We start from the raw sequence: 15,139 nt of genomic DNA, 5'->3' as shown, positions 1-15,139 counted from the left end.
ACAGCCATTTGTCAGGGATGCTCTGACTTGGATTCCTGCATTGAGCAGGGGGTTGGACTCGATGGCCTTGTAGGCCCCTTCCAACCCTACTATTCTATGATTCTATGATTCTATAGTCCAATTTGCTAGGGTCTCCACAAATAATTATATCCTGCGTTTGGCAAGAGAGGGAGGAAGTGTTTTTTGGAAACAAGATAAAGTTATGTTATTTCCAGATTACATCAAAGAGGTGGCGAATAAAAGAAGGCAATTCATCAAGGTGAAAAATATGGCAAAACAAATGAACTTACAATATCACCTAAAATATCCTGCTACATTTTGCATTGCGTCTGAAGGTCAGATGAAGAAGTTTCTAAATCATGAAATGGCGGAGGCATGGCTGAATGTAAAAATACATGAGATCTTTGTTACAGCCCCATGAATTGGAATCTTTAAACAAGTTTTGTTAACCGCTTATGTTTAGTCTACATGATTCAGGCTAGGTCAAAAGATATCTGATTATACATATATTCATTTATTTTCTTTCATTTTTCTTCTCTTTTTTATTTTTCTTTAAATTCTTATTTTCCAAAATAGATAGATATGGTATGTTGTATTTAAATATATTGTTTGAGGGTGTATTGTGCACACACATTTATATATCTAGTATAAAATATATTACTGATTGTTGTAAGGTTGCTTTTAAGCTTTGTTATTATATAACATAATTTCATCCTTTTTAAAATAATTATTACTATTATTATCATCATCATCACTATAAGATTACTTAGTAAGATTTTTGGTTGGTTGAACTGTTAAGATTTATTACTACTATTATATTTTAATTTAAGGGCAATATATGGTTACTGGGAATGAATTGTAGGCCTGTTTCCTTGTTAGAAGATTGATGATTGAAATATACGGTTGATGATCAAACAGTAATATTGCTAATGTTTTAGGTATAGTTTTTAAAATAGAATGGCATTTGAGGCCTGTGGGTATTGGAGTTTAAATTTAACCCTTTAAAGAGGAGGGGGAAAAGAGAAGAAACGAAAAAATAAATTTCTTTTCTTTCCCCTTTTTTCTTCTTTTCTTTTCCTTTCTTTTTCTTTTTGTCATTGTTGTGTCCTCATAAGAATTTTGTTTTGCTGGGAAATTGTACTTATTGATCAGGTTGTTGGTATTATTTCATTTATAAAGACAAAATAAATAAAAAGTATTCAAAACAACATGTGACTGATGGTTAGAATGCTTTTAGACCAATATATGTGTGTGCGTGCGCGTGTGTGTATGTGCGCGCGCGCGTGCAGTGCATGGTGTGTGTGTGTGTGTGTATGTGATCCAAAATTGCCAACTGGAAATGGTGTTGTCACTTAATCCAAATAATTCATCAGGATTATAGGACTCCGATAGGAGAAATGCATCATTCAGCGCTTCAATGTTTGCATACACTTTCTAAATTTATATTTGGGTTGGTCAACTGTAATTCCTTCCCTCCTCAGTTTTGTGTTCTGTTTAAAGTATTCCAGTATTTTAATCAACAGTAGATATATTCTGAAAAGAATCATGCAGCTCAATCTGCAGCTCATGGACATGGGCAGGCCCAGCTAACATAGGATTCCTCCTCTTCCAACCTCATTAATTGCAATACTGCATTGTAAATTGTTTTGTGATTTATACTTAAGTTGGTCAGTCTGTCCTATTGTATTTTACTGCTTTTTAATGCTGTTTTAGGATTGTATTTTATCATTTTCATTGTATTTTATGGTTGCCAGGGCCGCCCAGAGGAATCTGGGGGCCTGGGGCAATGGAATTTTCGGTGGAGCCCTATCACACACAAAAATTACGATTGTTTTGAAATTATATATAACTGAAAGACCATAAATCTTATTTTAAAATGTCCCAGCTTCTCGGATAACTATAGTATACATATAAATATATACATAATTAAAAAGTAAATATCAAAATATTTGTACCAAATAACTGATTATTAGTACGTTTAATCTTTCTTTAATAGGTAATTAAAAATATTTCAGACCTAATGTTAAAGTGGGTTTGGAGAGCAGCGTCCCCTCCATTACTGGACCAAGTCTTTTCATGTTTAAATATATGTTGTTTATCTCTTACAAACTGACAATTTTTAAAGGAAATGTTGGTGAAAAAAATTGTTAAAAATGTACTATTTTTCATTTAGTTAAAATTGCTGGGAGAAAAGGTGTATGGCCTCCTGCTCCCCTGACAGTCACCCCTATCCTCCATTCACTACTCTAGAAGAACTATACACACAGAGCTTTCAGAGGTGTAGTCACCAGTGCCTAGGAAGTATTCCAGAACCAAGTTCTGAGCTGCTTCCTCAAGTTGTTTTTGTCAGAAGCCTGGAACAGAATACAATATTAGTACAAAACAACATGAGCTGATAGTTCTTTTCAAAACAAGAAATAAAATACTATGCCCCGTACTACTGTAATGCTATGCACTGTCAAGAGTGCAACAGCCATTACACGAATTGTGACCTCAGAGTGAAAATGCATATGACTGAAAGGCCTACGAGGTATACCACAGAACCAGCCAATGTGAACTAAGAATTATGACCAGAAGCTCTGTTATAATGGGTGACCTTTATAGGAAGAAATGATGGAGAAATTACCCTTGAATATTTGGTATAGATAATCACAGGCTTTTTTTCTTAAGTGTGGCCCAGCAAGCAGAAAAAGGAGGAATATAGCCAGGAATATGTGTTCTAAGGCAATTTATCAATGATTGGAAGAGGGGGGAGACCCATTTGACACACAGGAAAACTGAGGCAGCAGGCAATTGAAGTCAATGCTCAGTATGGGTTACATAATCACAGGGTTTAAAATAATATTTTTTAAAAACAGCAAATACAAAACAGGAGGTATTTAGACAGAAATTTATGTTCTAAGGCATTACTTTGCACCACCAAAAAAAAGGTAAAAGGTAAAAACAGACTCAGAATAGTACCACAAAATGGAGGGCAATTAATTACTTAAGGCAAGTATAATGGAAGACAAAAAAGGCCCCAATTTAAAACCAGTTCAGACCACCCCACCCCTCAGTTTACCCAGAATAGCAACCAAGAAAGCAATTTCTAGCAGAGGCCGCATAGTGATTTTTTCCCCCAGTCATGGGGGGTGGGGGAGATGGTGTAAACAAGATGGGAACAAAGAAGGATAGAGTGGAAATAAAGCCGATACTGTGCCTCAGTCACTCCATCCACTCCATTCAACTGGGCTTGGACCGCCCAACACACCCACAAGTGGCTCTGATTGGCCACTGACTGGCCAGCCACCTACTCCATTACTGGCCAATCAGCCAGCCTCTTTCCTCTGTGCAACCTTCCCCCATCGCCTAAAAGTACCCCTCCCTTGAGGAGGGAAGGGGTCATCTTTGATTGGCCAGCCTGACCCTATTTTTTGTGGTGCTTCCCCTCTTAATTAGGGGGGCTAGCTACTGCCTGGTGCTGGGCTCCAGGCAGACTCCAAAGCCTTTCTGGTCCAGAGAAAGGCTCTGGAGCAGCAGGAGGGTTCTGAGCATGTGCAAGCATGCTTTTCGAAATTAAAAAAAAAGCTCTCCTTGCCTTGGCTCATGTGAATGGCTCACATTTTATTAAAATAAAATAACGCTTGTCTAGGCTCCCCCCCCCCGTGTGGGGGCCCAAGGCAAACTCCCCCCCCCCCGGACAGGCTTGATGGTTGTACGACTATATGTTGGTTATATTTAATGTTCACTCCCCTGATATCTTTTGAGGGGCAGTTTATAAACGTACTAATAAAAAAAAGATTAAAAAAAACATTTGTAAGCCACCTTGTGATTTTATCAAAGGAAAGCAGGATATAAATGCTGAGATAAGAAAATACAGTGCCATCTCCATCCATACATGGAATTCGTTCCCTGATATTGCAGCAAATTGGGAAGCCTTTGCACTCCCTAGAACTCCATGGTTGTATTGGAGCCCCTATAAATGTTGGAATTATAACATGTCAAGAATTTGTTACTTCTTTCCTACTGCAAACATTCCGTTTGAACATTTCAAGCTGAAGAATTATAGAGGATCCTTACCCTCTTGATGCTGCCTCTTGGCAAAAGACATATCTCCCTCATGCCGTGCATAGAATCTCTGAATGCACCTTCTCACCACATCTTCCCAGCCAGGCTTCATTGCTGCTCGCATGGTACTGGTGTCCAGTGAAGTTATCTTGCCTGAGTATATATAAAGCCATTGTTACAAGAGATACTACAGTTGTTGTTGTTTTTATATAGCAAAGATTTGACATGCGCTCTCACCATACCTTACAGATCCTGACAAGTGCTAAACGTCTCCGATGAGGGCAGAAGTGGACTTTCCTTCATTGGAATTTTCTTGCCATACAAATCAAGCAAGACTGTAGATCTTGAATAGAACAAAAATATTTTTAATCAGAGAAAAATATTTGTCGAAACAATGCAGAATTACAAAACAATGCAGAACGGTGTTTTGTTTTTTTTAAAAGCAGCCTGTAAGGCATTAAAAATAACAAATGATGGAGAACTGACTATTCTTTGCTGTAGTGTGAATTCTAAATTTTTCTCTGAGGAACCTTTAAAGAATATGTATTTGGCTTTTTAGCCTGTCTATTCCAAGAGGCTCCAAGAAGTTACACTGCATTCAAAACACAATCTAACTTAACATTGGAGCAATAAAATGCAAACGTTAAAAGCCTTGACTTGCTCCTTTTTGTCATATTTCCCTTATGTCACTCCACCCATTCCTGGTCACCTAACTCACATCTGCAAGGATCCCAATTCAAATCTCTTCTCAAGCTGATGGGGCACAGCATTACCCAAATCAACTTCTTAGTCTTCAACATTCCATCAATTCCAAATATAGCAGCATCAAAACCTCTTCCAGCCTCTTTTGCCTGCACTTTCACTCACAGAAGGAAGACAGCAATTCCCAATCAACTCTTTCTCTAACTACTCCAAAACAGTTAAAAACCCTTCATGCATTTTTCCTCCCTCCTCTTGCATCTTCCTTATTCATGCTTAGCATCATATATGGAGACCATTCAGGACAAGACTTGGGGGCAGAAGTCCAGGGCCACACTCAGCAGAATGAGGACAACACATCAGCATCTAAAGTGAAGGGTCCCTGTAAGACTAGTACAGGGCTTCCCATAAGGCCATTAAGTCCAGAGTCTGTTGGCCTGTCTAAGCATTTCTAGGTCGCCTTTAAGGATGGAACCACCTTTAACATTGCCTAAGTGTACCACTGACCACAAACATCCTCAAACGACTCCTTCTTCAAGCCCTAACACTCGAACTACATTAACAGAGGAACAATAGTACCTACCCTAACCCTTAATAACTGCTTTCATGCATCTCAAACCAAGATGCTCTTTAAGCCCTGAATTCCAAAGAAGACATGTCAGAACATCTCTAATGCCAAATGTAGAGACTTCTAACAAGCCCTGAATGGCTCCGAAGGGGTTACTGAAGGGGTCTAACACCTAGGCAACTCCCCCACCCAAAGTTAAACAGGTTCCTAAGTAGACTAGACATAGGTAGAGAAGGGTCTATACTTAGGGCCAGCCCTAGGATAAATAGCGCCCTGGGAGATGAATGCCTTTGGTGCCTCACCCCTGTGGTCAATTTTGCAGGACCAGCCAGAGGATTTATGGGGTCTGGTGCAGGTGTGATGTCCATCCAGAATGATATTGCTCAAAACCTTGATCTCTCAGCCACTGTGCTTCAGTTTGAACAAGCCAAAGTTCAAAAAGCGCCATTCTGAGCAGTGGCCGTTCACTATGCAACACAGCAGAACCATCAGAGGTTTTCCACTTAATGTTTTTTTGGTGGCAGTTCCTATCTTTTAGTAAGCATTCTTGGTTTTAGAATATCCATTATTTTTATCTTTAAAAATTATAAAGAAAAATTATAAATAAAAGTATCCAGCTGACCTCTTACAGCTTACGGCTTTAATTTATTATTATTTATGTAGTGCTTATAGTGCTCATGGTATTCGAAGTGCTAAGTGCTCAGTAATGTTGCCTCGAAGTAAAGCTGCATTCCACTGATTTTTAGCTAGCACAAATGACATCAAAGTGGAAATTGAAAAAGAAACATACTTTAAAGCTAACTGAAGGAAGACCATTTTTGTAATTAGTACTCAAACAACCTGTAGAACCTTGAGGGTGCAATCCTATGGAGATAGTCATCAGCCTCCAAACTCAAGAGGCTGACAACTATCCAATGCAGGGCGGCTTGAGCACGGCGGTGATCCTCACCTCTGTGCTCTGGCTGCCCAGCGTTTTTGGCTCAACATGTGATTTCGCCTGTCTAACTGGGGAGTTTTGGAGTGGGAGGCCACACAGCGTATAGGAAGCTGCGTAACATGGCTTCCGTGGTCTCCTCCCACGGGACCTCCCCCTTTTCCCCGTTTCTGAGCATGGAGACATAGCCTGCATAGAGAGAAATGCTCTGGCTCCAAGGGGGCAAGGAGCACAGTTTCCAAGGTTGGAGCCCAGAAACTGAAAAATCCTATGTCCCCCAGACACTGTCTCGGGGAAGTAGGATTGATCCCTGAAAGCTTATAGACACTTGCTTTCTAAAACTCTAGCTCACTGCAGACAGTACATTAAAAAACACAGCCCCTGAGTTGAGCTTGGTGCCCTGACAGTGAAATTAATTGAAGTTTTGCCATCAACTTCAACAGAATTAGGATAGTGCCCATTCTATTATCATGATACACAACCACGTTACACTGTGAAAAGTTAAATACATGGCACGTAATGGCCTTACCTTAGTCAAAAGGCTTTGAATCTGGCATTGCAGTGAGGTTATTACCAAAAGTGATCATCAAAGTGTTCTGCCTAAAACTGTAACCAAACTGCAATCCCACCAATAGTGTGAACCAAGCACACTCTTTGAAGCACTGGAAGCATCTCTGACAAAAACAGAAGTGATGCAAGAAAGCTACCATTACAAAGAGCTGCTATTACGGATTTTGACATTTTACAATGTATCAGTTATCCTCCTGGCACCCCAGTCCTGAACCTATTAAGCAGTATATGCAACTGCAAACAATGAATTTTCTATTGCTTAATGGCTGGGATTGAAGGTTTCAGATATGCACAAGTGCTAGTACAGCATACACATTGGGCCCTTCCCTACTCTAATCCGCCTTTCCTTGAGCTGCTTTGGAAGTTACTCCCAAATAGTCTCCAAGTTTCAAAGCTAAACTAGATGACACATTAATACATATACACATTTAACGTGTCTTGCTTTTAATTGAAAAAGAGCAGCCACAAAGGAGCTCAATGAGGATCAGGACTGGACCAAGGGGTGACTTAACCCTTTCCCTCTGCACTGTCATCCCAGTGGAAATTGTCTACCTGAAGCTGCTATTCCCCCTGGGAGGGGTGCTGTCATTAGTCAAAACAGTTGTTTCCCTTCCAGGGTAAATTATTAGCAACCTTGGGGTGGGTGATTTTCACCAGAACCACAGTGAAGGGGGAAAGGATGAAGTCACTCCTTTCTGAAGTCCTGATCCTGATTGGGTTCCTGTGTGGCTTGTCTTTTTTTAAAATAAAAAGAAGCCATGTCCATGTGTTTAATGTATCCCTTAGTTTGGTCTTCAGAAGCAGCTTTTTCAGAAAAGTTTGTCAAGTAGGGGAAAGGGTGCATAAGAAAGGATGGGGAAGAAACCAGGTGGGTGGGCGGGTGAAGGTCTCTACATGGGTGGCTTTCAAAGGGGATGAAACAAATTAATGGTGGAGAAAAGGTCTTCCAGCTATGATGGCTAAAGAAAGCAGGGGTCTCTTTTTATTCTTATCTTCGTCGATAAATAAAAGTCTCCCTATACATTGGAGGCATTCAAGATGAGGCTGGACAGCCATCTGTCAAAGAAGCTCTGACTTGGATTCCTGCATTGAGCAGGGGTTTGGACTCGATGGTCTTATAGGCCCCATCCAACCCTACTATTCTACGATTCTATGGAACTTCAGATGAAGGCAAAGGCACCTGTCACAAGCTGAAAGATAACCTAAACTACGCAGTGACAATGCATTCCACTACTTTAACGGGGATGCTGCTTTAGAAAGGTTGCAATAAATATTAAAAAATCATCCAGGTTACACTCTGAGACATTGGCAATGGAAAGCAAGCAAGCACTGTGATAGCCAGTGACTGCGGGTTTGTATTTTCAGCAAATGAATACTAATTTTAATTTGCTTTTCAAGATTCAAAACAAAAAGTTCAAAGAAATTTCTTTTCCCTCAAATATACTTCTCAAAGTTTTAAAAGACAGGATGCAATTTTATATTTCAAAGTTCACCATGTGACTTGAAACACTAAGCTCAGGGTGTGTTTGCATAATGGATATACTTCTAACAAACAATAAATAATATAGGTACAGATAAAACAAAGCCAATATGAATTATAGCCTATTTACCATTTAGTTAACATACTTCAAATATAACTGCTAAGAGATTTGTTTTAGCAGAATTAACAGCGTAAATGTGTTACTGGTTTGCTACTTTTAGGGAGCAATCCTATGGCCACTAAACACTGCCTAGAGGGCCACAGGATTGTTTGGTTTCTGGGAACTGAAGTCAGAGACAGGGCTCCAACCTTGGTTCCCAGAAACTGCGCTCCCTGGCCCCTAGTAGTCAGTGCAGTTCTCTCTGCACCGGCCATGTCTCCACATTCATTGAAAAAGAGAGAGGACAGGGAAAAGGGGACGGTCCCGGGGGTGGAGAGGAGACCGCTGAAGCTACTTTACGCAGCTTCCTATTGGGTCTCCAGGCCCCTTCCCTCCCTCTCCCTGAAACTGCCCATCTAAGCAAAAATGCAGGCCGGCCAGAGCACAGAGTAGTGGATCCCCTCCATGCCCCAGCCGCCCTGCATGGGATAGTCCGCAGCCTCCCATTTCGAGGTTGACGGCTATCCAGATAGGACTGCACCCTTAAGATTCATCATCTTTACATCTAAAAATCAACAAATTCTTCTGTAAGACCAACATCCCAAAGAGGAAAGAAAGCTCAGTTCCCATCTGAAAGCGCACAACAGAACCACAGCTTATGATGCACATCTTTCTGGTGATTTCCATATGTTCAAGGGGTTCTTTCCTACCCTCACCACATACCCTCTCACATTATTACTACATACCACTATCCAAAATAATCAAACAACATTTTCAGGGAATGACTGAAGCAAAGCGGTGTTCTGCCTTTTTAAGTAGATTTAAAAATGTCTGGATACATGCAACAGTGATAATCTAAATAAATAAAAGGAAGTGTTTGTTTATATGTGCTGGATGGACTCTACATCCATATATCCAATTGTTATGAAACTTTTAGGATTTGTTGTGCCTCTATCTGGGATAGTTTTAGGCTTAGTAAAAATGTCATCCACTATCTTAAAACAAAATGGCAGCCAATCAAAATTTTAAAAGATTTACTGCTTCAATGGAAGTGTTTGTATCTCCTCTAAGACCATGAAACCTAGACAACTGAAACTTGGCATGCAGACTAAGGGGACTTCAGAGTTATTTATTTTTTAAAATGCATTAATTAGAATTAATTTAAATGTGTCTGTGTGGTTGAAACCTGCAGTACCATATTCAGTCACTACATGGGAGAATTTCTTAACCAGGATATCCCTGATGAATATACAGTGGAGGTGAGGAATAGATTTCAGGGATTAGACCTGATAGACAGAGTGCCTGAGGAACTATGGACGGAGGTCCGTAACATTGTTCAGGAGGCAGCAACGAAATCCGTCCCAAAGAAAAAGAAATGCAAGAAAGCCAAGTGGCTGTCTGATGAGGCTTTACAAGTAGCTCACGAAAGAAGGGAAGCGAAAAGCAAGGGAGAAAGGGGAAGATATACCCAACTGAATGCAGAGTTCCAGAGAATAGCAAGGAGAGACAAGAAGGCCTTCTTAAATGAACAATGCAAAGAAATCGAGGAAAACAACAGAATGGGAAAGACTAGAGATCTCTTCAAGAAAACTGGAGATCTCAAGAGAACGTTTTGTGCAAAGACGGGCATGATAAAGGACAAAGAAGGCAGGGACCTAACAGAAGCAGATGACATTAAGAAGAGGTGGCAAGAATACACAGAAGAACTATACAGGAAAGATCTGAATGTCCCTGATAGCCATGATAGTGTGGTCACGGAACTTGAGCCGGACATCCTAGAGAGTGAAGTCAAGTGGGCCTTAGGAAGCATTAGTAACAACAAAGCTAGCAGAGATGACAGTATTCCAGCCGAGCTATTTAAAATCCTAAAAGATGATGCTGTTAAAGTGCTGCATTCAATATGCCAACAAATCTGGAACACTCAACAGTGGCCACAAGACTGGAAAAGGTCAGTTTACATTCCAATTCCAAAGAAGGGCAACGCCAAAGAGTGTTCAAACTACCGCACCACTGCGCTCATTTCACATGCCAGCAAGGTGATGCTCAAAATCCTACAAAGCTAGGCTTCAGCAGTATGCGAACCGAGAACTACCGGAAGTACAAGCTGGGTTTAGAAGAGGCAGAGGAACTAGAGATCAAATCGCCAACATTCGCTGCATCATGGAGAAAGCAAGAGAATTCCAGAAAAATGTCTATTTCTGCTTCATTGACTACGCTAAAGACTTTGATTGTGTGGATCACAACAAACTGTGGCAAATTCTTAAAGTGATGGGAGTACCAGACCACCTTACCTGTCTCCTGAGAAACCTGTACGAGGGTCAAGAAGCAACAGTAAGAACCAGAGATGGAACAACCGATTGGTTCAAAATTGGGAAAGGAGTACGACAAGGCTGCATATTGTCACCCTGCTTATTTAACTTATATGCAGAGTACATCATGAGAAATGCCGGGTTGGATGAATCAGAGGTCGGAATTAAGATTGCTGGGAGAATTATCAACAACCTCCGATATGCAGACGATACCACCCTAATGGCAGAAAGCGAAGAGGATCTCAAGAGCCTCTTGTTGAGGGTGAAAGAGGAGAGTGCAAAAGCTGGTTTGAAACTCAACATTAAAAAAACTAAGATCATGTCATCTGGCCCTATCACTTCCTGGCATATAGAAGGGGAAGAAACGGAAGCAGTGACAGATTTTACTTTCTTGGGCTCCAAGATCACCGCAGACGGTGACTGTAGCCATGATATTAAAAGACGCTTGCTCCTTGGGAGGAAAGCTATGGCAAACCTAGACAGCATAGTAAGAAGCAGAGACATCACCTTGCCGACAAAGGTCTGTCTAATCAAAGCTATGGTTTTCCCAGTAGTAATGTATGGCTGTGAGAGCTGGACTATAAGGAAGGCTGAGCGCCGAAGAATTGATGCTTTCGAACTGTGGTGCTGGAGAAGACTCTTACAAGTCCCCTGGACTGCAAGGAGGTCAAATCAGTCCATCCTAAAGGAAATCAACCCTGAGTGCTCATTGGAAGGACAGATAATGAAGCTGAAGCTCCAATATTTTGGCCACCTAATGCGAAGAGAAAACTCCCTGGAAAAGACCCTGATGCTGGGAAAGACTGAAGGCAAAAGGAGAAGGGACGGCAGAGGATGAGATGGCTAGATAGCATCACGGATGCAATGAATATGAACTTGAGCACGCTCCGGGAGAGAGCGCAGGACAGGAAGGCCTGGCGTGCTATGGTCCATGGGGTCACGAAGAGTCGGACACGACTGAACGACTGAACAACAACAACAACAACAAGTTTTGCAGTTCATAAAGTTTGAAGCCAGGAAGAAGTAGTCTGAGGAAACAGTTACACGGCTGATCCTTCCCCTCTTCTGCTGGGCAGCCCCCCCCCAGGAATGAAATGGACAGACCCCTCCCTCAAGGGGTTATCAGGGTCACCATGGCAGGGGCTGTGCCTAGCTGTGTAAGTTTGCTTGATGGCTTTGCTTTGTCAAACTAAGGGCTGTTCCAGCCCGTGAGAAGCCGAATCCATGTGCTAGTCTGTAATAAAATGTTATAGTATAGGTCATGGAAGTCTTTAATAACATAATAACATGTGTTTTCTGTACAGAAGGAGGGAACTATTAAGGAAGTGTGCTTTGGTTCTTCATTGCTTAATATCACTGCAGTAAAAAAAAAAAAAAAGTGACCTGAAACAAAACACATCTAGATTTTAATTCTAAAGAAGAAACACCATGTTTACCTGGTATTACTGGTATCGCCTTTAACATGAGCAAGAACAAAGAAAGGCACACAAGAACTTGCCAAACATACAATTAGATTTTAGTTTGTTTGTTATGCTAAGTTGCCAGTGTCTTGAATACTATATGCAATAAGATTCATAAGTGCAATCTCAGGCCAAAAGGAGACAGCAGGAGACAGCAAAAGGCAGTGACCATTGTAGTAGCAGCTGTCTTCCTAAACCACTTGATTTCTACAGAGTAACCTGTACTTCTTTGCAGATGAGAAGGGTTACTCTTATTATGAAGTGAAACCCCGTGAAAGCCAACTTGGGTAGTCTAAATTAAATGCACATAATAGGAAGTCTCAAACTCTTAAAATTCCATTTATAAAGCACTGTACAAGATAAACCTATTTTATCAATTTAGTATGCTTATCAGATATCTTCTTTAACAAATTATTTCTAGCCAAAAATGTTGCGCCTATCATTATCCCAGCATGATTAGCATCCTTGACTTTTAAGCATGGTGTCAAAGTATTTGAAATTTAAATGATCAAGTCGTGATCATAGTAAGTTCTATAGTGCATTAGCAAGGAGCATGATCATGGCAGAAAAAAATGACGACCACACAAGTACTATCTAATCTCTTAAATGCAGTATGTAGAATGGGAAAGCATGTAATAGGGTTTCAAGATAGCACATGACAAAAAATATTTATGGGGCTGAAATTCTGGAATTTAAAATCAAAGCCTACCTGAAACCTTTTGGCTTGTTATGCTGCTACGGTTACAGAGTGCTAGTTTCTAAAGCAAACAACACACAAAGGCATAGTAACTTCCAGAGGGGTAACCTCTGCATGAGATTTGTAGCACCTTAAAGACTAGCAAATTTGACATAAACTTTCATGGACAAATGTCCATTTTATTAGATGCATGCAGTGCAGTTGGCTGGCATATATTCACATGGGTATAAAGGAAGAAAAACGATTAAAGGTAGGCTTTGATGGTAATGAAATGCAAGAAGTATAGTCTGACAATTCAATTAGAGCTTAAGTGTATGCAAAGTAAGTACACTGACCCTTCACAACTGCAGACGGGTTATAATACAATCATCTTGGCATTGCCTAGTAAATGAACACCTTTAGAGGGCAAGATACCATTATCTCTATTCAGACCAACTGAACAGAAGAATCGTTATTAGTTTTAATTCAACTATTTCACACTATAGACCCCCTCTGAAAGAAAGTAATAGTGTGGGTAACATCACAAGAATCCTAATAAGAGTGCCTACGACTGCAGCCTAAATCTGTACATATCAGAGAGGTAGGTAGCTATGTTAGTCTCTCTTGTAGCAAAAATAAAGAGTCCTATGGCACCTTAAAGATTAACCCATTTTATTATGGCATAATCTTTTGTAGATTAGAGCCCACTTAAAGACACAGCTCTCCTTCATGGATCACTAAGGGTGAATAATGTATTCGTTGCTGTAAAAGTCATCCGAATCAACATCCCCGCCCCCAACAAAGAGTCCCATCCTGAAAGGAAGGTAGGTGGGGCAATCTCTCCCACCACCACAACCCCTCCGCGCGCGTACACACACACTTCCATATCCGGCACCAACTCACACATACACAGCGAAATCGATGCCTCTTGCAGGGCAGCCCCCGAAGAGCTGAAAGAGGCGGCTGAAACACGGGGTCCCCGAAGGCTGAGGCGCGCAGCAACCCTGCGCCTCGCCATCCAGTGCTCTGGTGCTAGCCCGCCGGACCCGAAAGGACGGCATCCCCGGCCAAGCGGCGAGCCCCTCGCGACGACGGACGCGCCGCTGGGGCCGCCGCCGTCCCCTCTCCCTACCGACCCCGACCCCCATTGTCAGCCACGCAGCTGCCACCCCTGAAGTCGCTTCTACCGAGGAACGACAGGGAGCCGGAGGGGGGGGGACCCACTAGCCTTCTCCAGTAACACCCCTTCCTCTTCCCGACAAGCAGCACCCCCCTTCTCTCTCCCCCTCTTTAGACGAGCCCCCTTTCCCTCTCCCCTCCCCTCAGGCGGCTGTCCTCGTCTCCCACCCCTTTATCCAAGACGGGCGAGGCGCCACCTTCCCTGAAAAAGGAAAACTGGAGGGGTGATGGTGGTGTAAACTTCCAACAGATCATTATTCCCTTCCACTAATTTCCCATGAAGGGGAGGGGGGAAGACAGGCGACCACATGCCCACCACTCGTAAAGGAGCAGCGGACACCCACGCGGACGGGCTGACACCAGCCCCCGTTGTCCCTCCCGGGTGCAGAAAACCCCACAACTTGCCTCCTCCTGGGAAGGAGGGGGGATGCTGGAGGCGAGGGGGCGCAAAGAGAAGTCCCGCTGCCAGGTCGCCCCCCCCCCCCGGTTAAAAAAATCTTCCTCTCCTCTGTGGCGCTGCAGGCACTAAGCAGCCGTCCTCAGCAGCAGCGCACACGAACCCGGGTTGTTATACAACGCAGAGCCGGGGAGGGACCCCTCTCCCACCCACCCCCGGTCCTGTCCGCGGAGTAACGCCGGGGGGCCCAGGGGCCAGCACGGGGGAGGACGGGTCGGCCGGGCGCCTTCGTTTACCGAGGTCACTAATGTCTCCGGCTCCTGTCGCCCAGGCTGCTGCCAGCGCGGACCTTCGCTTTGTAAGAGTTCCCGCTTTAATCCCTGGCTGCTTGTTTATTGCGGTGGAGACCCTCCCACAGCTCCCCGCGCTCCTGCTCCGCAAAGCTACCCAGCGAGAAAGCAGGGCCTGGGAGGGCCGAGGCGCGCAGAGCAGGAGCAGCAGCAGCAGCAGCAGCGCCGCCGCCGGCCTTTGCCAGGCGCAAAAGTGGCCTCGGAGGCGCGTTCTCTCGCTGGAGAGGGAGACAAGCCGCACACGGCTTACTGCTGCTGTGCGTTGGCGGAGGAAACTACCAACGAGGCTCTCTGCGTCCTTTGGCTAGGAACTCTCGGGAGTGAGGGTTTCCGCCCTCCTCCTTGCTTTATTGAAACTCCAAGAAGAACT

General features: G+C 42.9%; 1 protein-coding gene across 4 annotated transcripts in view; it reads right to left on the bottom strand.

The window, feature by feature from the left end:
- LOC146346872 (nuclear receptor coactivator 2-like) overlaps positions 1 to 15,139 on the bottom strand; it is a 35,059-nt gene extending 19,920 nt beyond the window's left edge. For 2 of the 4 annotated variants that reach the window (XM_084849335.1, XM_084849332.1), the window contains exons 1-3: positions 14,716 to 15,139; positions 4,290 to 4,390; positions 4,060 to 4,200 (exon numbers count right to left, since the gene is read on the bottom strand). In XM_084849335.1, the coding sequence (XP_084705461.1) occupies positions 4,060 to 4,171 (112 nt within the window). In that variant the 5' untranslated portion in view covers positions 4,172 to 4,200; positions 4,290 to 4,390; positions 14,716 to 15,139. The remainder of the gene's footprint in view (positions 1 to 4,059; positions 4,201 to 4,289; positions 4,391 to 14,715) is intronic. The other 2 variants (XM_084849336.1, XM_084849333.1) reach the window with 1 other exon arrangement.

The sequence above is a fragment of the Heloderma suspectum genome, chromosome 4, assembly GCF_057233095.1.
Source record: "Heloderma suspectum isolate Gila_16-S chromosome 4, 16-S_ref, whole genome shotgun sequence".
Taxonomy (NCBI): Eukaryota; Metazoa; Chordata; class Lepidosauria; order Squamata; family Helodermatidae; genus Heloderma; species Heloderma suspectum.
Note: the sequence above shows the minus strand (reverse complement) of the source record. Positions and strands in the feature narration are given on the sequence as shown.